The sequence below is a fragment of the Budorcas taxicolor genome, chromosome 19 (assembly GCF_023091745.1).
Source record: "Budorcas taxicolor isolate Tak-1 chromosome 19, Takin1.1, whole genome shotgun sequence".
Taxonomy (NCBI): domain Eukaryota; kingdom Metazoa; phylum Chordata; class Mammalia; order Artiodactyla; family Bovidae; genus Budorcas; species Budorcas taxicolor.
Window position 1 is genome coordinate 56,034,575 of NC_068928.1, and position 23,597 is coordinate 56,058,171.

General features: G+C 54.3%; 1 protein-coding gene across 1 annotated transcript in view; it reads right to left on the reverse strand.

The window, feature by feature from the left end:
• Positions 1 to 2,045: 2,045 nt before the first annotated feature.
• Positions 2,046 to 23,597, reverse strand: part of RAB37 (RAB37, member RAS oncogene family) — a 64,082-nt gene continuing 42,530 nt past the window's right edge. Inside the window, exons 2-9 of the mRNA XM_052658212.1 lie at positions 16,447 to 16,557; positions 4,818 to 4,859; positions 4,228 to 4,294; positions 4,074 to 4,126; positions 3,087 to 3,152; positions 2,489 to 2,545; positions 2,331 to 2,407; positions 2,046 to 2,151 (exon numbers count right to left, since the gene is read on the reverse strand). Coding sequence (XP_052514172.1) covers positions 2,046 to 2,151; positions 2,331 to 2,407; positions 2,489 to 2,545; positions 3,087 to 3,152; positions 4,074 to 4,126; positions 4,228 to 4,294; positions 4,818 to 4,859; positions 16,447 to 16,557 — 579 coding nt within the window. The remainder of the gene's footprint in view (positions 2,152 to 2,330; positions 2,408 to 2,488; positions 2,546 to 3,086; positions 3,153 to 4,073; positions 4,127 to 4,227; positions 4,295 to 4,817; positions 4,860 to 16,446; positions 16,558 to 23,597) is intronic.

A 23,597-nucleotide genomic window follows, 5' to 3' on the forward strand; every position in this document is an offset into this window, starting at 1 on the left:
GGTCCAGCAGAGCGCCCAAGGCTTCAACGGGACTGCGCAGCGAAGACAGGCCACCCAGGGGCAACTGTGTATCGGCGTCAGCCTTTGGCTAGGGAGGTGGGGCAGGGGAGAGGCAGGTCACAGTCAGGGGGCCGATCTCTGGGGAAAAGGAGCCCTGACGTTTTCAACAGAGAAAGAAATGATTAGGACCGTGAGATAATAAACCTTCTTTCAGCTCCTACTTTCAGATGAGAGGCTCGTCACAGAGGCTGGGGGCAGTCTGTTAAGGGTGAGGTGACCAGTTTGGTGGGGGATGGGCATTGAAGGATGAGGATCAAATGATTTTGGCAGTCAGTGACAAACAATAACGATCCTTTCAACATGAACTGCCGCCGCCCTCCCCCAACCCCCGCATCATGTCCACCTCAAAGAAACAGTGGACAGGGTGTACTTTCCAAAATACTGCCATTTAATGCTGAAAAACACAAATGCTAGAGGCCCAGAGCAGCCCATGTGACTGGATCGCCTGCAACCTGCCTTGGGCCCCAGAAGAACCCTGCAAGGTCAGGCTCCTCCCTGCTCTGCCTGCAGAGCTTCCTTATCGGCCTGAGTTGGAGCTGCTGACTCTGCTCCAAGAGCAAGATTTCTGCTTTGAAAGCAAATGCAGCAGCCTGAGAAATGGGCAGTACATACCTTACATACCCCTCTCCCGGCCCCTGGTGTACAGAACTGGAGTAAAGGTGTCTCTAGATCAATCTGCACAGCTCCTGACCTCTTCCCAAGGCTGAGGTCAGGGCTCGGGAAGACCTGTGACCTTGGCTACACAGAAACTCCTTGTGGGCCCTTTCCCCACCCAGATCTTACCAGAGAGACATTGTTTTGCATACAATGCATTGATTTACCCGGAAATGGATGACCTCTCACTCCCTAACCAGGGTCAGAGAGAAGGGAGATAAAGCAGTTTGGGCTCTAAGGTCAGTCAGTTGGTCTGTCTGTCTGAGAAGAAAAGGAATGAGGGAGGTCAGGGATGAGACAGCACTTGGGTTTGGGGGTTACACAACGGCCTGAGGTTTGCTCACTTCTGCCTCCTGCCTACGCCAGGATCACAGTTTTCTCTGCTTTCTCTTTATTGGGCTCTTTTGTCCAGCAGAAGCACTAGAGCTGCTTGAAGAAGTAGCCTGTGGGCTGCATACCTGCCAAAGGGTTGGGACCAGAATAACCTTTTCCTGTCTATAACCTGAGGTGTCTGGAGACACAGATGGAAAGGTAGAAAGATAAAGCCAGGGATTCAGGAAGGAGAGGCTCCTCTGGGATCTGAGGTTCAGAGAACAGGAACCAGGTGTTTCCAGGTGCTTTCATGTATTTGTGGGCTGGAGGAAAAGGGGTACACCTCCCAGAAGGGGGGCCAGGGAGCCCAGAGGTAGCCAAACAGATAGACCTAATCTCTGCTACTCCTCTCCGATCTCCCCACAGGGAGCCAGGTCCCTGGCCTAATCTCCACATCTCTTATCTTCCAGAGGCTTTGGTCTGACTCCCAGCACAAGGGCTGTGTTTTATTGGGGAAGATTGCTCTCTGGGGAGCTGGAGGAAATGAAGGCCTGGGTTTGCTCAGCTGCTTGCCAGCTGAAGGATTGGGGTGGGGGTGGGGGGGTGGTGTCACTACTTGCCCTTATGCCCCAGAAGTGCATCAGTGCCCCCTGGTGCTGAGCTGGAGCAATACCACCCGCATGGTGGTCAGGAGGGAGGCCCAGGCTCCTAAGTCCTAGTACTAGAAGGCCAAAGGACCACCACCAGCTCTCTGGCTCGGTTTTTCTGGTGCTCTTTTGATTAAGTTATGTATCATTAAAATGAAAGATAAATATTTTGCCCTCCCCTGTGGACGCAGGGAAGCTCCAGGAGCTAGGGGAGGGGCAGGAGTCCTGAGGGGCTGTGCAGTGGGTCCCCCAACTCTCTCCCTGCTGGCTCAGCCGCTCAGAAGAAGCCAGGTCTGGGGTGGGGGGGAGGCGGTGAGGGAGGACGGCTGCATCCTCGGGGGCCTCTGGAGCTTCTTCTCAGACCCTTGGGATTCACAGGAAGGAGCAGCAGCTGGGCCGCTTCTTCTGGGACTCCACGTAGTCTCGGATCTGGAAGCTGGGTTCATCGGCCTGCCGCCCGGCCCGGTATTTCAGCTCCCTTGAAGAAGAAGGAGAAGTGGGCTGGGCAGTTGGTGGGGAGCTGAGCCTTGCCCCAGTCCCACGGCCTCCGAACGCAGGCTGTAGATGGGCCCTGGGACTGGGCGAGGGGCCAGGCTGCACTGGGTCCCAGATGGCGCCACCCTGCCCTGCACGCTCCCTTCCCGGCTCAGCACTCACTTGGCAATGGCCAGAAAGGCTAGCTCCACATTCATGCCCGTCTTGGCGCTGGTCTCCATGAAGGGAACTCCATACTCCTGCCAGGGGGAGAGCATGCTCCATGGCCAGTCTCGGGCTGCCCCCATCCCTCCCCTCCCACCCCCGGGCCGGTCACTTACCCTGGCTAGCATCTCTCCGTCCTCTGAGCGGATCACCCTTTCACTGCTCACATCTGCCTGTCAAGCCCAGGTGGGTCACTCTGGGGGAAGGACGCCTTGACCCCCAAGCCGGCCCCTCTCTCTGCCCTGGGAGCAGGACCTCCCGCCCTCTGCTGGTGGCCTGCAGGACTGCAGGTGGTCTGATCCACCCGGGGCCAGGACCCCCTCCTCAGGTTCTTAGCTCCCAGCAGGGGGATCTCACCCCAACTTAGGGAGATGGTGGGTAACTCCGCTTGGCAAAGGGGTGGTGACCAGCCTTGAAGGGATAGCGGTAGTTGAGGTTAACCCTCTCCCATCTCAGATCTTCATCCATGTACCTAGTCCCTAGGATCTAACAGAGTAGCTGGGCATTCCTGGACTTCTCAGGAAACAGCCTGACCTTTCCCTGCATAGGGCCAATTCCAAAGCTTTAAGAAGGCAGATGAGATGGGCAGAAGCTTGCAGACAGGTCTGACCTCTGAACTGGAGGCTGAAAAGGGTTCTTTGCTGGCAGGATGTCCAGCAATTACTCTGGTGGCTGTAGGGGAGGATGGGCCGACCCTGCCCTGGAGCCACTCACCTTGTTGCCCAGAAGCATGATCACCACATCCCTCTGGGCGTACTCGTGAATCTCAGTGAGCCAAGCCTGTGGGAGAGGGCGCGCTGAGCCCCAGCCATTCTCCTCCTTTCCCCGGCCTTCCCTGCTTCTCCCCTCTGGATCCTCCTGGGCTACTCACTGCCCTCACTCACTGAACATGATAGCCTGGGCCTTCTCTCTCCTGCGTCTTTGCTCGGGCCTCTCTCCAGTCCTGAATAGCTCTAAACGCCTTTCAGTGTAACTCTCAGTTCTATGGAAGATAGAGGAGGCACAAGCTTTATGTTCTAGATCGGCCCTAGTCACCAGCACTCTCCCTGAATGCCCCGTAGAGGGTTCTAAGGCCATGTAATGGCTCAGTGATCAAAAATACTGTGATCGATTAGAGATGTCTGCCATGCCTATGGGGCTGGGGGAGGCAGTAGGGATGCCATGGGTTCCATCCAGTTGGTAAGCTGTTTTATCTCTATATGTCTGGTTTCCCCAGTTTGCTTGCCAACCTATTGAGGTCGGGGAGCATGTGCAACCTTCAACGTGCTGTGCACAGAGTCAGTGCTTATATTTATTGAATTATTGCCTCGACTACTGGGTAGTTTGCTTGTGAAGACAGAGCCACTCATTTTGTCTGCCTGAGTCACTTTCTAGAAACTTGGGCTGCATATATGGTAGACGTTTTCTGCTTGGGCTCTTCCCTTGAGCTCTTGTCCAGGGTGGAGTTGGGGACTTTCTGAACGTTCTGTCATGAAGTGCACTTATGAATCACAGGCAGGGATAAGCAAGTGGCACACAGCCTGCTTGGCCTTCATGCCCACATGCCAATCAGCTGCCCACGAGGAATTTATTACTTCTGAGTCACAGCTCGGGTTTTTAGTGAGGCAGCAGTATTCCAGGCTCCACCCATTCCCACAAGTAGGAAGCGGTCCTGCCCTGCCGGCTCCCGAGAGTGGCGAGTGGTAGGTAGGGAGAACCTACCCGGATATTGTCGAAGGAAGATTTGTTGGTGATGTCGTACAGCAGGAGCAAGGCTGGAGGGGGAGAGAGAGGTCACACGGGGCGGAGGGACTTGGGGCAGAAGGGTGACTGTTACAGGCGGGCTGGGGAGTGGCGCCGTGCCGGAGGCCCTTACCCTGGGCGTCTCGGTAGTAAGCATGCGTGACACTGCGGAACCGCTCCTGCCCTGCCGTGTCCCAGATCTAGGGAGGGAAGGACAGACAGTCAGAAGCGGGAAAGCTCTGTGCTCGGCAGAGAAAACCCTTGCTGTGGTATGAGGGGCGGGAGGTGAGAGGTTTCGTTCTTTGGTTTCTCAGGGACCTGTGAGCGCCTGGTGACCTGCCAGATGGTGGCAGTTAACGAGTTAATGAGTTCTGTTCTCATCTGATGCTGTTGCCCTGAGTGGTGACGTCCAGGGATTAGGGGTGTCTAGCCTCCTAGAGCATGTGAGGCCCGTGACACCGGGGAGGATTTGCAGCAAGCCTGAGCTTGTCTGAAGGCACTTGGAGCTGCTGCCTTTGACAGAAGAGAGGGGCCTGGGAACGGCTTTCTCTGCAGACATCAAACAAACAAAAGCCGTTTCCTCTCCTGGGCCCCACAGGAAATTACCCCAGGCTGAGGGCCAGGGCCGCAGGCCTCCTGTGGGTGGGTGAAGAGCCTGGGCAGGCGCCCGTGTCCTTGAACCGCCACCCCCTCCACCCCAGCCCTCGCAGCCTCTGGTCTCACCTGCAGCTTCACTCTCACACCATCCACAGTCACCACTTTGTTCTGAAAGAGAGAAGGGCAGACGGAGAGGTGGGTGCAGGGGGCGGGGGAGGCGGCTTGGCTTCTGCGTCCTGCTGAATCCTGCACAACAGCGGGCACCCTGTCTGGCCGCTCCCCCAGGGTGCCAGGGTGTCTGACGAGCCCCGGAGATGTCTCCAGTCAGATCGCCCCATCAGGGCAGGGGGACTCTGTCCCCAGGCAGCCCGACTTCAGAGTCCTCTCGTCTGTGGACACCGTCTCTCCTTCTCACAACACACCAAGGCAAGGGAGCCTGAGAACGTGCCTGCCCCCACCCCCCAGGGCTCAGCAGGACACACAGGCTGAGAGCCCTGGGGTGGGGGCGGGGGGTCCTGCCTCTTCCCTGCTTCTGTCTGCCTCTCCTGGGGCTCACTCTCAGCGCTGCGAAGTAGCTCTTCGAGATGAGGTGCCCACCAGCATCTCGGAGACCTCAGCGGACGGATCTGCAGGGCTGTCTTTGCCCTGGTCGCCCACTGGTTCTTCCGCTAGGTGAAGCTTCCCCTTCTACTGGGAGGAGGCACCCGGCCTCTGAGAGCCCCGCTGCCAGGGTTAGGCCTGAGGCCTCCTGGCCCCTGGGGCTGTGCGGTGCTCAGAGTGCTCGGCAACCCCGATGCCAATCTGTTGATGCCAACCCAAGATGGGTTCATCCCGGTGACGGGGCACGCTGCTGGCTGCTGCTCTCTCTCCATAGGACCAGTCCGGCTCCTCAACCTCGCGCCCTGCGGCGCTGCCCTGAGCTCCAGAAAGACCGGCTGACCTCACGTCTTGCCTGAGAGGCCGGCTCACACCATGGGGGTGTGTCTGCCCTGCTCAGGGGCAGGATTTTCAGATCTCTCATTTCTCATTCTGTAGGGGGGTAGGGATCCCCGCAAGCCCAGACTCCTCTAAGCTGGCCACCTCTAGGGTGAGCCACTGCAGACCTCAGGGGTCAGCGCAGGGAGCAGAGGACAGCCCCCCCGTGCCTGAAGCTGTGACCCCTGGTTCACCGCTAGGAGGAGGAGCCTGCAGCCACCTCACCCTGAAGTCTATGCCGACGGTGGCTATGAAGGTCCCGGACAGGAAGGCCCCGTCTCTGAATCGGATGAGGAGACAGGTTTTGCCGACGCCCGAGTCTCCCAGAAGCATCACCTAGGAGATGGGGGCAGAGGCAGTTAATGGGGCGCTGGGGCAAGACTCTGGGCTCCCAGGGAGGGCCGGGAAAGGATGCTGAGCCCTGAGCGGGCACCTGCTTCTGGAAAGCCTGCTGCCTCCTGCTCTACTCCACTCTCCCGGGCTGCTGCTGGCCTCCCAGCTGCTCCCTCGGACCCTCTTGTCCTCATCTGGCTTCTGGCATGCCCGAGTTGAGACCCCAGAACCAAGAGGCCCCCAAATGTGCTCTGTGGCCCCGAGAACAACCACTTTTCATGCGTCTAGATTCTGGCCCCCTTGGCCCCCTACCACGCCACGCTGGGATCCCGTCCTTTGCTGTGTGTTCCACGCCTGCATGCATACATGAGTGGGGCCACCATGCCAGAAAGAGAAGCATTAATAATTCAGCCAGGGATTCCCACCCAAGGGAGGGTATCAGGATCTGAGGCGGGTAGGCCTCTGTCAGTTGCCAAGGCATATTCTAAAATTGCTCGTGTTCCAGTGTTTTATTTTTGGTCACCTTTATTTGGAAGTTCCTAATGACATCTTATGTTTGTAAAAGCCTTGCGTGAATTAGGGAAGGCTGAAATTTATACTAAAGCAGAGAGACATTTAGCCTGAAATGCTTTCCGCAGTAACCTCCCAAGTGGGACAAATGGCTTGCAAACTGGCACGGGGGGGCAGGGGTGGGGTGGGAGAGAGTGTGTGTGGGCGTGTGTCTGTCCCTTCACTGTCTGGCCAGTCTCTGCTCCTCTGCTCTGGGGATGGGGTAGGGTGGGGCCAGGGAGGGGATCCATCTGTCCTGACACTCCTCAAACTCAGAGAACAGGGGTTGAGACCTAAAGCTGAAATTTTTTCCAACTGGCTGAAGAGATGCTTAATGAGTGGAGCAGGGACTAAGGTTTGAGTTCTTTGGGGGGCCTTGACCTTGACCATGGAGCCCAAAGGCTTTCCTGCTGTGACCATGGGTATGGGATTAGATGGCCAGTTGAGCAGAAGTACATGAAAGCTGGGGTCCTGGCTTGTACATGGGTGACTGGGGGATTTTGGAAAGATCCCTTAACCTTTCTGTGGCAGTTCCCACAGGGTTAGAAGGAAGGATGGATGATTTCTTGGACAGATAGTGGGCTGGGGGCTGGGGAGCTCTCTGGAGCCTGCATGGCTCCCTGGTTCCTGGGTACTAGTACCCAATGGGGCAGGAGGGAGAGAGGGAGGGAAGGCAAGCAGCTGTGTACTTTAGAGATCACAGCTGCCTTGAGCAAGCGATGCCAGCCACCCACCCAGCCAGGCAAGTCCACCAAACACAAACAGTTGCCCAGCCTCGCCACCTCCTAGGCAAACACCCAGCTGGCTTGTCAAGCAAGGAGGTCAGGCAGTGCCCCATGGCCCAGGACTGGTTCTCAGTGGCTCCCCCTCCCCTGCACACACTGGGGGCCCACTTCCTGCCTGCAGCCCACACTGGGACGCCTATCTCAACAACGGCTCTGGGCTGGTGACTTGCAGACTAGCTTCCCCTGAAAGAAGCGGGGGAGGGCGGTGGAGGGAGGAAAGCAAGGCACCGAGAAAGGCAGGTCTCCTTCAAGGTCGTGCCACAGGAGACAAGCCGGCCCCCTCATCATCTCTCCCCGACTCTACCCTAGGGAGGAAGAGTGGAAGCTCTGGGCTCCCTCTTTCAGAGATCCCGGTTCCTGTCTGCTCCCAGGGTGCAGAGGAAGGGCAGACTGCTCAGTGTCCACCAGCAACCCCACCTCCTTCGACCAGGGCCACCCGCAGCGGGAACCAGGCCCAGAGAGCTGACTTAAACTCTCCCAGGTGGGATACTAGTGCCTAACTGCTCCCATCATTCTCAGGGTCTAAAAAATTCCCAGGTGAGTCTACTGTTCTGGCTAGCAACATCCGCCCAGAAGGTGTGCGCAGCTGGCTGCAGGGCTGGGAGGGGGAAGGGGTCGCACCTGAGGGCAGCTGGGCTCCTAGTCCACCCTGGGAGAAGGGCAATAAAGCGCAAGTTTCCCCGCCGTCAGGGGGAGTCCCTTCTGAGTGTCTTTCCCAGCGCACAAGCGCTGAGTTGTGGGCTCAGGGGCTAGCGAGAAGCCCGGGGTTCCCCGGGGCTCGCACTGGCCGAAGTGAGGCAGAGGGAAATGGGGCTGGGGTCCTCAGCGGGTGGGGAGTCACTCAGTACTTCCTACGCACCTCTCTTCTCTCCCAGATCCCTGGACGTTGGCATGGGCCCGGGGGCTGTCTCGACCCTCCCCCGCTTACTCTGGGAAGACCGGGCTGTCGGGGGTGGGGGAGCGGCGATGGGATGAGTCCAGCGCAGCCGCAGCCAGAGAAGGGCTGGGGGCGGGGGGGGGGGGGGGGGGAAGGGCGGCCCCCGGCCCCCCACCCCCAGAGCCGGCACCGTAGTCCCCAGCGCTGGGCGCGGGGCCCACCCACCTTGCCCGTGAGATCGTGGCTCGGCCCGCAGGGTGGGGAGCGCTCGGGGGCCTCGCCATCCCGGGTGGCCGCGGTGCCAGGCGTGCCCGTCATGTCCCTGGACCAGAGGTGAGCTGGGGCCCGCGGCGGCCGAGGGACAGGCAGGAAACGCCCCGCTTGAAGCTCCGCCCGCTCCTTCTCCCCTCCACCGCCCCAGGCCGGGACCCCGACAGGCTCCTCCCTCCGTTCCGCCACCTGAACGACGCTGGCGGGGAGCTGGCTGTCCCGCGGGGGCGCGCAGGACCGCAGAGTCAGCTCTCGAGGGGGCAGGCAGGCTCCTAGAGCCGCACCGATCGGAGGGCGTAGGCCAAATCCAGCCGAGGACAGCTCCCCAAGGCCGCCAGCTGCCAGGTTTAGGGTTCCACGGGGAGCTGTCCCTGGGGACCCCGCCTTCTGGGGAAGGTCTGGCATCACTGGGACCCGCGGGCTAGCGCCCGGGTTGCGGCTGCCCAGCGCGGCCGGCAGGCGACGCCCGAGCTCCATCCGGCCTGCGGTCCACAGGTGGCTGGGGTGGGGGGACTGGGGGCGGGGTCCGGGGAGAGTGGAAACGCCCCTGGGCCGCGCGGCGCGGGGTTCGAGAGCACGCCTGCGTTCTGAGCGCAGCTTGCAGGCAGTTTCGCTTTTGCTAGTGGGCCCTAGCTCGACGTCATCCGAATGTAATTGTGTTTACCGACCGAGGGGTACTCACTATGCAGCACACTTGCTTGGGCCCCCGGCCGGTGCTTGGACTTGGACACCTCCCCTGTTCCCCCCTGACCTCTTGGGCTGTGCCCAGAGTGTCCCCTACCAGGAGAGCTTTCCGGCACACTTCCCAATCCAGGTGCTCCTCGAGGCAGGACTAGCCTTATCCACGTGTGGCCCTCCCCTCTGGCACCTAGTAGGTCTTAAAGCCTGGTACCAAATGAATTCATAAAGTTGTGAATCAGTTTGAGCTGAGTCTCCAGGACCTCCCAGGAATCCCCCTGCTTTTGTTGACAGAGACCAAGAGTGTGTCCAGGGGTGGTCCAGAGCAAAGTTCAGGGGCCCTGGCCTGGGCTAACCATTCAATTCAATTCAGTTCAGTCGCTCAGTCGTGTCCGACTCATTGCAACCCCATGGACTGCAGCACACCAGGCTTCCCTGTCCATCACCAACTCCCAGAGCTTACTCAAACTCATGTTCCTCGAGTCGGTGATGCTATCCCACCATTCAATTACCTGATCCCAAATCCTACATAAGTGCAGTCAGGTTGCCATGGAACAGGGTGGGTACTTTACAGAGGGACTGGGTGAGGGGCACGTAGAGGGGCAGGGGCCCTGCACCTCTTTAATGAGGTATTGGGGGTGAGGGACAAGGGGCAGGCCTGGCTTACGGGCGACCATAAGCCTCGTGGGGACTGTATGTGTACACCTGCCTCCTGCCCTGTAACTTTAGGCATCACTTGGAGCTATTTTCCATGGAGCACTGTTTTTATTTATTTATTTATTTGGCCTCAAAGTGCAGCATGTGGGATCTTAGTTCCCTGACCAGGGATCAAACCCACCCACCTTGCTTTAGAAGCGCGGAGTCTTAACCGCTGCACCACCAGGGAAGTCCCAGGAGCTGTTTTCCGGAAGTGGGTGTGCCACAACCTCATGCCACATAGGGAGGGACGCGAGCAGGGAGGACACAGAGCCCTGCCGATGTGCCCTCTTGCCTGCTATTTGGGCGTCGCAGGCTCTGGTCTCAAATAACGCCCCAGTCCATTCAGTGTCCTGAGGGCTCACACAGGAGCCCTGCAGGGTTTCAGCCCAAGAGGGTGATGACTGAGGGGGAAGGAGAGAGGGGATGTGGTCTGGTCCTCTCTGGCTTTCCTCTGCCAACCAGGCTGATGTGGGTTGCATTGTGGTTCCCCCCTTCCCAGAGAGAAGCTCAAGTCCTAAGCTCTAACAACTCAGAATGTGACCTTATTTGGAAGTAGGGTCATTGCGGGTATAATTATTTAAGAAGAGGTCTTAGAGGAGAGGTTATTGTTCGGTTGCTAAGTCGTGTCCGATTCTTTGCAACCCTGTGGACTGCAGCATGCCAGGCTTCCTTATCTTTCACTATCACCCGGAGTTTGCTCAAACTCACGTCCATTGAGTTGGTGATGCCATCCAGTTATCTCATCCTCTGTCGTCCCCTTCTCCTCCTGCCCTCAATCCCTCCTAGCATCAGGGTCTTTTCTGATGATTCAGTTCTTTGCATCAGGTGGCCAAAGTATTGGAGCTTCAGCTTCAGCATCAGTCCTTCCAATGAATATTCAGGGTTGATTTCCTTTAGGATGGACTGGTTTGCTCTCCTTGCAGTCCAAGGGACTCTGAAGAGTCTTCTCCAACACCACAGTTCAAAAGCATCAATTCTTCAGTGCTCAGCCTTCTTTATGGTCCAACTCTCATATCCATACATGACTACTGGAAAAACCATAGCTTTGACTAGATGGACCTTTGTAGGCAAAGTCATGTCCCTGTTTTTTAATACGCTGTCTAGGGAGGAGGAGGTGGGCCCTCAATCCAACGTGAATAGTATCCTTTTCAGAAGAGGACACATGGAGAAAATGGCCGTGTGGAGACAGACATAGAGCTGGGAGCGTTGCAGCTACGAGTGAAGGAATGCCAAGAGCTTCCGGGAGCTGCCAGAGGCTGGGAGAGGCGAGGAGGGGCCTTCCCTTGAGCCTTCAGAGGGAGTGTGGCCCTGCCTATGCCTTGATTTCTGGCCTCCAGCTGTGGTTTGTGTCAGCTTCCGCAAGACCGTCTTTGTCCTGTGGCAGGTTTGGGATGGAGAAAGTTGCCCATTGGTGTGGATGCTCTGGAAATGGTAGAGAAATACAAGCGCTGTGTGGCTGCATCTCCACTGTGGGCAGCTTGGTAGCAGTGGGGCATGAAGCCCACTAACATGGCAGAGAGGCCCGGCTGGACTCCTCTGGGCTGTGTCTGTCTGGCCTGCCGGGTCTGGGGCCTGTGGGCAGTGTTGTGTGCACAGTATGTCACATGCTGTCCTCTGGGACACTGCAGCATCAGGTGGGGTGTTCAAGGGCAGCCTCCAGGGAGGCAGAAGTGAGAGGGGGTCAGGGATGTTCCGAGCTGGGAGGTGCCAGGGTGGCAAGTGTTGCCCCAAAGGGAGGCTGCACAGCCCACTCAGAGACGGGGAGTGTCTTTAGACAGGAGGGGTGGCGGAGAGAGCAGATGGAGGACGCAGCCTCTGGGGAGCCCAGCCTTCCTGACGGCCTCTCTAGTGTTGTGTACACGCTGGGGCAGCCTGCATCTCCCTGAGTGCTCACACCGGGCACACGCCACCCCACGCACTCCTAGCACCTTACCACAGACACACACACAGAGACACGTCACGCCCCATCAGAGACACCTCACACCCAGACACGCACACAACTCATATGACAGACACACACACCTCACGTGACACACACGCACAGACACGTCACGTCCCATCAGAGACATCTCACGCCCAGACATGTGCACACCTCATATGATGGACACACACACCTACAGACACACACACACAGAGACACGTCACACCCCATCAGAGACACCTCACGCCCAGACACACATACACCTCATATGATAGACACACACACCTCATGTACACACACACAGAGACACGTCACACCCCATCAGAGACACCTCACACCCAGACATGTGCACACCTCATATGACAGACATACACACCTCATGTGACACACACACACAGACATGTCACACCCAGGCACACATATACCTCACACCCCATCACAGACAGCAGACAGCTCACAGCACAGACGTACAACGGCTCACACCACAAATACATACCTCACATCATGCACACACCTCACACACACACCTCAAATCATACACACCACCCAGGCCACAGAAACACACACTGCTCACGTCATGCACACCTCAAGTCAAGTCACATAAGCACCTCAAATCATTCTGCATGCACCGCTTTTATCAGTGAGCATGGGTGCCCTTCATATCATACCACAGACACACAATGCCTCACCCCCTCTGCAAACACACACATCTCACATCCCTCAAACACGTGTCACCACTTCACGGTCACAGACAGGACTCAACACCACTTCCCAACATGCATGCTACATCACTGCACAGACACCCTCCTCACTGACCCCCACATCTCACAGCTTCCCTAGAGATAGAGATAACCCTCTGAATACAGTATCTCTCAATGACCCCAGCCCCTCTCATCACCCCCAAGTCCAGAAGGCACACACCCCACACTTTACCCCTAACCAATCTCCCTGACCTCCTCCGGTACACAAGTCACACCCCACAGCCTGACACAACCTCCCAGTACGGAAGTGATGCTGCTGCATGAAGCCTCATGGTTGTTCAGAGGAGGGCACTCAGGAGATGGGGGAGTGAGCGGAGGGGGCGGCAAGAAACCCGCAGAGCTGGGAGAATACCTACATCAGAGTCTGAGGTGCCTGACCGCCGGTCCCCACGTGCGCGTGGGCGAGCTTGGGATCCATGACTGCAGGCAAACTGGAGATTTTTATGTGCATTACCTGCGTGTTTGGAAACCACTCGACTGAACGCGCCAGACCTTGGCCAGCAGAGGACGGATTCCAACTTATTGGAAGGCAGTAGATGAGCCACTGATGGTGCTAGGTGGTGGGGACCAGGGATGAGGCTTTAGAAAGATGAACGTTACAGTTGTGTTCAGGCAAGACTGGAGAGTTTAGGGGACACTGAGACAAGACATAGCCAGGAGGACCTGACTGAGGGGGAGGGAGCCGGCTGGGGAGACTGCTGTGTGAACCCTGTGGGTGTTCACACCCCAGTAAACTCATCCACAGGACTATGCCACCAGTTTGGTGCAGTTGATGACAGAGGAGTTGGCAAAGACCTTGCTTTGAGAGCCATCTACCTAGGACCTGGGCAGGTCCCACTTCCAGAAGCAATGAGCTCAGAGGTTCTAGAGGGGGCCTGGGGGCAGATCCCAGTGGTCTCCCCACTCACCTCTGTCTCCTGTATTTATTGTTATTATTACTAACTTTTTTTTGGCCATGCAGCAAGTGGGATCTTATTTCTCCAACCGGGGATTGAACTCATGTCTCCCGCAGTGGAAGCACGGAATCCAACCACTGGACCACCAGGGAATTCCCCACCTCTGTCTCCTATAAAGTGAAGGTCAAGGACTCCTCCTCTCTCCTGCTGCCCAGGCTCCACTCAGCCTAATGAGCTGGGTCAACAGGACACCCACCCACCCCCACCAGCTACCAGGAATTCTGACCACAGCCAGGGCTGGCCACAGGACATTTGCACATGGCCAGCTCATTGGAAAAGATCCTGACGCTGGGAAAGATTGAGGGCAAGAGGAGAAGGGAGCAACAGAGGATGAGACGGTCAGATGGTATCACTGACTCAATGGACATGAGTTTGAGCAAACTCAGGGAGATGGTGAAGAATAGGGAGGATGGCGTGCTGCAGTCCATGGGGTCACAAAGAGTCAGACATGATTTAACGACTTAACAACAACGAGCTGTCAGCAGTGTCTCAATGTGCAAACAACAGGTGGACAAACAAGTGTCCGGCAGCCCAGCTCTCTGGGGGCCCCCAGACCACTGATATTGGGAGGAGACCCCCATGTCCTCCAGCCCCTGTGTCAGAGGACATGGGAGACTTCAGCTGCTGGGCAGAGATCCAGCTGGTCTGAGCAGAGGGTTGGAAGGAGACCCGTCTCTGGGAAGGAAACGAGTGGAAAGTCCCTGGCGCTAGCCAGAGGAGTGGGGAGGGGGCTTGTGGAGGAGACCAGTGTTTTCCCAATGAATGCTGCAGGCCTCTTTGTGTGGAGCTGGGCCGTGGTGCCCGGCCCGGGGTTAGTCTCGTGTCCTCGCCGTGGCCCCTGTCATGGGCTGTCATCCCACCTTCTACGGCCAGTGTGGGCTGAGGGGTAGGGTGTGTGCCTGGTCTGCTCCCAGGCCACGCACTGGACCCAGGAGACCCCAGACTCAGGCCTGAATCGGGCCCCCAGGCCCTGATGCAGCATAAGCTACCCGTGGGTTTGTCCTGAGGTCCGAACCAGGGCCAAGCACGCAGCCAAGGTCCAGGAGGGAGGGCGGGCCCGGCCCGTGCGCTGATGGCCACTCGCTTTCTTCCTTCTCACACTGGCAAGTCGCCTCGCTTTTCTCACCAGGCTGGTGGCAAACGTTAGAGGTCCCACCCCTGAGCCTCCGAGGAGTGTGAATCAGTTTCCCCCACCCCCTCTCTGCCTCTCACCCTCTGACACGCGGGAGTGCAGGGATGGAGTGAGTGAGGAGGGTGACTGTGGGCACACACGTGCCCTGCATGCTGAGGGGCAGGTGATGTGGGCCCGCGGTGGAGGGCGCCTGGCACCCCCATCCTGGTCGGCTTTCTGGCACCCTGGTCCAAAGCCTGGGGGCTGCGAGTGTGGCCCCGCCCCTCCTGGACTCAGCCTCGCTGCTCGCAGCACTAGGAGTCTTGGGTGCTGGTTTTTGCGGCTGAACTTCAGCTGGCACATACCCTGGCCAGCCTCTCATTTGTGCTCCATCATGGTCCCTTGCCTTCTGCACGGCGACCCAGTGGTCAAGTCCAGATTCTGGGGGGTCCCGCCAGCATGATTCTGCTGTGTCCCAGCACCTCCCAGGCCTGGTGCTCTGTTTGGTCTGGGAGGCTGGCCTTACAAACACCCATGCTGCCCAAGAAATGACATTTGTCCTTCCGCGTCTCCAGATACTAGGATTCTGGGGACCCCTAAAGAAGGCCCTTTTGCACCTGCCACCATCCAAGAGAGGGCCAAAAAGCTTTCCAAAGGCTTCCCCAGGATTCAAGGTCGCTGCCAGCCGCTGGCAGGCATAGTGAAAGGGGAGAGAAATAAGGATGTGGGCTAGAGGAAGCGCTCTGCTGCCTGCAGAGGCGCTAAGAATAGACAAAACCTGAGGATGCTTCCTTGATCTGAGCTTCTCCCCCGTGGTGTGTTCAGGGAGAGACAGAGTGTGAAAACCTGAACTTTAACCCTTGACCTGCCAGTGCCCTAGGATCCACAAGACAATGCCAAGTTTGGACATGTGTATAACATTTTTTTTTAATGTGGACCGTTTAAAAAAGTTTTATGAATAGTTTAAAGTCTTATAAAGAGCTTCTCAGGTGGCACTAGTGGTAAAGAACCTGCCTGCCAGTGCAGGAGATTAAGAGATGCAGATTCGATCCCTGGGTCGGGAAGACCCCCTGGAGGAGGAAATGGCAACCCACTCCAGTATTCCTGCCTGAAGAATCCCACGGTCAGAGGAGCCTGGCGGGCTACGGTCCATAAAGTCGCGAAGAGTTGGATATGACTGGGCGACTGAACAGCAACATGAAGAATTTGGTACAATATTGCTTCTGTTTTGTTCAGGTTTCTTGGCACGAGGCACGCAGGACCCTAGCTCCCAGACCAGGGATCGAACCTGCACCCCCTGCATGCGAAGGCGAAGTCTTAAACACTGGACCGCCAGAGAAGTTCCAAGGACTTCTGTGCAATTTTTAAGCTGCCTCTTTGCCTCTCTGGGCTTCTTCTTGCCCTGTATCTATGTCAGGATGCTCCCTTGCCTTCTAGCTGTCTTCGGTCATGGGGAGCCCCAGGGGGAGGTGGACGGGGAGCAGGAGGGGAGCAGTGTGGGACAGGGGCCAGTTTCCTGCCCCGGATGCCTCCCGGGTGGGCTCCGACGGTGGCTGTGTTCCACCACTGGGGTCAGGGCAGCCCTCTGTACACAGCCCTCTTTGTTTCTGGTTCTGCTGATGGTTCCCTCTTCCCTTTCTTCAGACCTCGGGTGGGATGGATGCCCTGAAACTGTCCAAGGGCCCTGCCACTTCCCTCCTGGTTTCCCCACCCCCTGCCTGCACCTCGGCTAATAAGCTGTTTTATTAAACCTCCTGAATGACCCAGTGTGAGCGTCCCCCTTTCTCCTGCCGGGACCCTGTCAGAGGCCCAGCAGGGCCCCCAAGCCCAGAGTGCTTACTGTGAATCCGATGCCCACGGTGGCCGAGAAGGAGCCCGGGACGAACTTGCCCTGGTCGAACTGAACCAGCAGGGAGGTCTTCCCCACGCCGCTGTCCCCCACCAGGATGGTCTGAAACGGAGCAACAGAGGGGGCTGAGAGGTTCTGGGGCTGTGGGAGTGGGCTCCTTCTAAATGCACACACACATGTTCACGCACACACACACACACACACACACACACACACACACACACACCCCAAGCTCTGGATTTCCTAGTGAAACCGCTGAGCGTGGCATGAAAGCATGAAGGAAATCTTGTGTCAACCCAAGTCAATCTCTCGGGTGACCTTGAGAATGCGCCTCTCAGACTTCCAGCCCCAAGGGCATTGCTGACTGAGGTCTCCCTGCTGCGCTCTGCGGGCCGTCATTGGTCTGTTCCTGGGAGAAGCAAGACTTCCCTAAAAGCCAGCTTTGGCTCCTGGACTCTCTTGCAGTTTTGCAGAAACTTCCAGAGACTTCAGAGTAGCCTTGCACACATCTACCCAACCTTCCTGCTCTTCCTCCTTCACCTGGGGACAGACCCGGGTCAACCATGAGTTGGCTCTTCCCAAGGGCATCTGCTGGGTTCCCAGGTGGCGCTGTGCTGGGCTCAGTGACTCAGTCATGTCTGACTCTTTGCGACCCCATGGACTGTAGCCCGCCAGACTCCTCTGTCCATGGGATTCACTAGGCAAGAATACTGGAGTGGGTCACCATGCCCTCCATCAGGAGAACTTCCTGACCCAGGGATTGAACCCAGGTCTCCCATGTTGCAGGTAGACTCTTTACTGAGAATCCACCTGCCAATGCAGGAGACATGAGAGTCTTGGGTTCGATCTCTGGGTCAGGAAGATCCCCTGATGGAGGGCATGGCGACCCACTCCAGTATTCTTGCCTGGAGAGTCCTATGGACATAGGCTATGATCCGTAGAGCCGCATAGAGTCAGACACCACTGGCGCGACTTAGCATGCATGCGTGCGAGGGCATCTGACATCTGCTTCTGTGGAGACTGAATCCGGTGTTGCTGCAGCTGTTGACCTTTGAGATGCCCGGAAGGGAGTTCAGGGTGAAGAATGGGGTGCTATGTGCTCCAGAAAAACTGGTGGCACAGGTCTTTAGATAGTTAGATACTTTCAGGACTTGATTTCAAGACCCTAGTCCTCGCATCTCTTCATATCTAGGAAAGCACTAAATCTCTTCACGGTGACATCGGCTCCTCGTAACTAGCAGAAACATACCTTTTGTAAAATAGGTGCGCAATTGCACGAACTCCCCCTTCACCAAAATCACACATATTCACCTTCCCCACTACCTCCTTGGAGCAGTCTCTCAGAGCCAGCTGGGGTGCTGTCTCCCGGGTTGCAGTCATTTTGCCCCAAATGAAACTTAACTCACAACTCTCATGCTGTGCATCTTTTTAAAGTCGACATCTTCATCACAGTCTGACTGCTTTTCCTGCCTCTCCCACCCCATTGCTCTCATAGGTGTTTCCCTCAATAATATCCTTGCACTTTTTTTTTTTTTGTGACCACACTTCGAGGCATAGGGGATCTTACTTCCCCTACCAGGGATCAAACCCTTGTTGGAGGCTCAGAGTCTTAACCACTAGACTAGTAGGGAAGTCCAAAATCCCTGAACATTTCCTAACCCTTTTGGCATCTGCTTCTTGGAATACCTGTGTCTGGGGGTCTCCCTTATGGGAAAGTCTATAGAATGAAAAAAATGAGGATGTCTGGATATACACATTGGGAAGAATATGCACTTGGCCTTGGAGAGGATAACATTTCAAAGGGACACAGAGTCTGAGAAAGAAGGGTCTGGCTACTTCTGTACTTGCAGGAAGTAGTGGGGAGAATTACCTGGAAATTCAGGTGCAATACCTGAAAGAAAATCATAAGCAATAGGGAAGAAATAAACATGCACTCAGAGGCTGATAGCCAGTGGATCCTCGATGAATGAATGGCTGGGTAAATGCATTAGTTTCAAAGTAGACAGTAGCCACTGTCCAAAGGCAAGCATTCAGGGTCGCTGGAAAGACTTGGGAGATGCCAGCTTTACCTCAACTTATAAAACCATAAAAATACAAAAAAACAAAATGAGAAACTGTAGAGATCGACAGGGCCTCCTTGGGTCAGACCATGGCACTGGATCACTAGCAGGGGTCATTCACGATGTTGCCTTTGGACGCTCTTTGACCACGGTCCCTCAGTCCCACTTCCCGAACCAAATTCTGTTCAGTTCTTATTTCCTCCTGGAGAAGGAAATGGCAACCCACTCCAGTACTCTTGCCTGGAAAATCCCATGGATGGAGCAGCCTGCTAGGCTATAGTCCGTGGGGTCACAAAGAGTCCGACACGACTGAGCGGCTTCTCTTTCTTCTCCTTTATTTCCTCCCTGGTGAAAAGACTCCATTTGTTTGTTGTATGCAGTGGCTTTAATAATTTACATCTCAAATCTAACTTCCTCAAACTGGAAGAAGTGCTTCCTAGAGAGAATATTCCAGAATGTGAGGGGTCAGTCTGTCCATCTGCATCTACCATTTTTACTAAAAGATAGGACAGATTCTCGTTCTTTCTGCCCTTATCCTTGCCCTCTCCAGGGTAAAGAGTTACCATCACCTTCTTCTCTCCTGTGAAAACAGTCCCCTTTTCTTGGGACCTTTTCTGATTCAGTGAGGACTCAGTCCAGGGTGACGGGGTTCAGCATTTCAGATCCAGTGGAATTCTGCCCGGAGGCAAGGGAGGGATGATGTGCTTGGGCTGGTCTTTTTAAAAACAGCAACTCCATGAAGATGATCATGTTAGGAGTGAGTTGACGATGGGGGAAAACTTTTTTTCTGGGCCACCATGGAGAGCTCAGAGCCGATCAGTTTAGAAATTGAATGATTGCCCCTGAAACCCAGGGCCACCTTTATGCCTGGTCTTTATCTGGCTGTGCCCCTCCCCGTGAAATAAGTGGTCCATGGAGCTCAAAGATTTGTGTCCCCGCTATAGACTATAGTTTGTTCCAAGCTAACTGCTAGTGTTGCCTGAGTCATGGCCAAGGGGTGGCTGTTTGCTGGGATGTGGACAGAGCTTGGGTGTGAAGGCTGGGTGTTCACATACACACTCTCCTGAGGGCCTTGGGGTGTGGAATGTGCGGGAGTGGGGAGGGCAGGGGAACGTCTGTGGACGGCGGGCTGAGGATAGGGAGACATCTGTCACTAGGCTGCTATGTCTCGGAGCAGAACTTCTGAGAATGATATATTCAAATCTGGCTTCTGTGTTGGTAGGGAGGTATTTTTGTCAAGGTAGGAAGGTCAGATTCACTTTTTTTTCTTTTTTTGCCATACTGTGTGGCTTGTGGGATCTTAGTTACCAGCATGCATGCGTGCTAAGTCGCTTCAGTCATGTCTGACTCTTTGGACCCTATGGACCGTAGTCTGCCAGGCAGCTCTGTCCATGGGATTTCCCAGGCAAGAATATTGGAGTGGGTTGCCATGCTGTCCTCCAGGGGATCTTCCCAACCCAGGGACTGAACCCACATCTGCATCTCCTGCACTGGCAGGTGGATTCTAGTGCTACCTGGGAAGCCCCTTCGTTACCAGATCAGGGATCTAACCTGCGCCCCCTGCAGTGGAAGCATGGAGTCTTAACCCCTGGGCCACCAGGGAAGTCCAGATGCATTTGATTTGATAGATTTAAAGAAAATATGTGTTTATTTATTTGGCTACCCTGGGTCTTAGTTGCAGTTCACGGGATCTTTCCTTGCGGTACAGGGACTCTCTAGCTGTGGCTTACAGGCTCAGTAATTGCAGCCCACAGATTTAGTAGCTCTGAGGCATGTGGGATCTTTAGTTCCCCTACCAGGGATTGAATTCCAGTCCCCTGCATTGTCAGGTGGATTCTTAACCACTGAACCATCAGGGAAACGCTGATTTGATAGATTCTTTTCTTAGCTTGCTTTAGACTGTTAAAATATCGAGACACATGGTATATGGGCCGCCATTTGTATGCTAGCCCTGGTCCCCCAAATGTTAGGGAGGGGTCTGGCTAATCTATTATCTTAGATGCACAAAGGAGTGTCTCCACTCAACAGCTGCCAGGATTTTCCTGAAGTTACTCTGGGTGTGCTCCAAATTTCACTGCTCAGAGAAGCCTCAGATCTGGGTTTTCCAGGGCACCTCCACTTTTGGGAGCATGTATGGAAATGTTAATTAATCGTGGTTGTGACAGAAACCTCTGGGTTAGCGTTGCCATCGTTTAGACAAGTGTCTTTGTTCTCTCTTCTTGTCATTTGGTTTATGTCCCTATTTGTGTCTCGTCCACAAAAGAACCCACCGGCCGGTGCAGGAGATATGGGTTCGATCCCTGGATCGGGAAGATGCCCTGGAGGCGAACATGGCAACCCATCCATCCCATGGATGGAGAAGCCTGGTGGGCTTCAGTCCATGGGAGGGATCACAAAGAGTCGGACACGACTAAGCATGTGGGCCTGCACACCGCTATACCAGAGGGCAGTTAACAATGCTGCCTGATCATGCCTGGCATAAATTCCCCAAAGTGAGGTTGGGTTTCTCCTGCGTCTGAGCTTCCATTTGGTTCTGGATTTCCTGGCAGTCAAGATGAAATGGGAAGCCAGATGGAGTGTGTGGTACTTTATTGCCAGGAAAAATGCCTGAGTCCTTTCAATCAGTGAGTACTTTTTCTCTTGGCGTGAGCTGCTGAGAGGAATCTCTTGTATGGATCCTTACACAAGAGGCCTGAATGACAAAATGGGCATTTGTAATGTTGCAGAAGATGCGAAGATTTTCCTCCAGCTTCTGTATCGATCTTTGCTAAAAGCCGGGGCCTGACATCTACTCTCACTTCCGTAGAGGCCTCTCAATGGAGCCGGGCTAATGGTGTCTAAATACATTGCTTTCCTGTGATTTTGTGATTCAGGGGAACATTTAGAAAACCAAGATGAATGGAGTGGTTACTGTGGCTCTGACAGTGGTTCTTAGCAACCTTTTTTTTTTTTTTTTTCTTAACAAGACAGGAAATTCAGATGCCATAAAGAAAAAGATCGATAGATCTGATTGTATAGGAAAAAAAAAATACTCTGGTCATTAGAAGATAAAGCAACAAAATCAAATGAGAAACAACAGCGGGAAAATATTGGCAAGATGGACAGAGGAGCCTGGTGGGCTGAGGTCTTGGGGGCGTCGCAAGGAGTCGGATGAGACTGAAGCGACTGACACAGCACAGCGCGTGCCAGGTAAAGGGTTAAACACCTAGCAATATCAAGAGCTGTCAAAAGAAGTTCTCAATAGAAAAATAAGCAAAGGTTATGGATAGAGAGGCTTTATGAGCATTTCATATAAACGGAAACATGCCATATGTGATATTTTGTGACTGGTTCTTTTACTTGGCATCCTGTTTTTGAGGTCCATCGATGTGATAGCATGCAGCAGTAATTAATTCCTTTCTGTTATAGAATAATATTCCATTATACGGCTATCCCACATTTCGTTTTCTCCATTTATCAGTTGTTGGGTATTTGGGATGTTCCCACTTTTTTTGGCTACTAATAAATAATGCTGCTATGAACATCTATTATTACATGTTTCTGTGTGGACATATGTTTTCATTTCTCTTGGGTAGGTATGTTTGTTTTAGGTGTCAACATGGCGAGGCTATAGTTCCTGCTATTCAATCAAACACTAATCTAGATATTGCTATGAAGGGATATTTTAGATGTGGCTAACATCTACAACCAACTTCCGCTTGCAAAGGTACACCAAGATAGGTATACCAGGCCACTCGTTGCAGCATTTGTAGGAGCAGGTAGTTCTGCAGTTGGGACTGGTGGCTTGTAAGTCTTCAATAATCCACATTTGCCTTATCCAGTTAACTGAAAGATCTTAAGAGCAACGTTGAGCTTTCCCTGAGAAAGAAGTTCTGTCCCAAGATTGTAGCACTGGCTCCTGCCTGACAGAGGCTGGGCTTGCTGGTTCCCACTGTTGCATCAGCCAATTGCGTAGACGAAATCTGTCTTTATAGAAAGATCTCCTACTAGCCCTGTTTTTCTGGGGAACCCTGACTGATAAAAAATAATATAGAATGCTTCGCTGAAACTTTGATTATGGTCAACATTGGCTGAGACTTGGGGAAGCAGGCACATATACATATACCATTGGTGGGAGTCTACACTAGGGCCTTTTGGAGAACAATTGACAATATCTATCAGAGTTACACTGCAGATGGTGATTGCAGCCATGAAATTAAAAGATGTTTGCTCTTTGAAAGAAAAGCTATGACAAACCCATATAACATATTAAAAAGCAGAGGCATTCCTTTGCCAACAAAGGTCCATCTAGTCAAAGCTATGGTTTTTCCAGTAGTCACATATGGATGTGAGAGTTGGATTATAAAGAAAGCTGAGCGCCGAAGAATTGATGCTTTTGAACTGTGGTCTTGGAGAAGACTCTTGAGAGTCCCTTGGACTGCAAGGAGATCCAACCAGTCCATCCTAAAGGAAATCAGTCCTGAATATTCATTGGAAGGACTGATGCTGAAGCTTCAGTATTTTGGCCACCTGATGTGAAGAACTGACTCATTGGAAAAGACTCTGATGCTGGGAATGATTGAAGGCAGGAGGAGAAGGGGACGACAGAGGATGAGATGGCTGGATGGCATCACTGATATGATGGACATGAGTTTGAGCAAGCTCCGGGAGTTGGTGATGGATAGGGAGGCCTGGCGTACTGCAGTCGATGGGGTCGGAAAGAGTCAGACATGACTGAGCGATTGAGCTAAACTGAACTGATCAAAGTTACGGATGCCAATTTTTTTTCCACTCAGCAGTTCTAGGGCTTTGCTTCCAAAAGTGCACCAAGATATATGTACAGGACTGCTCACCTTAGTGCTTGTAGGGGCAGATAATCCAGTAGTTGGGACTGGTGAAATGAACTCTAGAATTTACATGCAATGTAATATTGTAAATGATAAAAGAATGAGGAAAATCTGTATGTGCTGTTTGGAAAAAACTATATTATTAAGCAAAAGACGAAGGGGCAGAGCAGTTTGTTTGTATGATGAGTTACGTGTACTTCACTTAGATGCATATTCTAGTTATGCATAAGCTTTAAAATCTACTTTTTAAATTTTT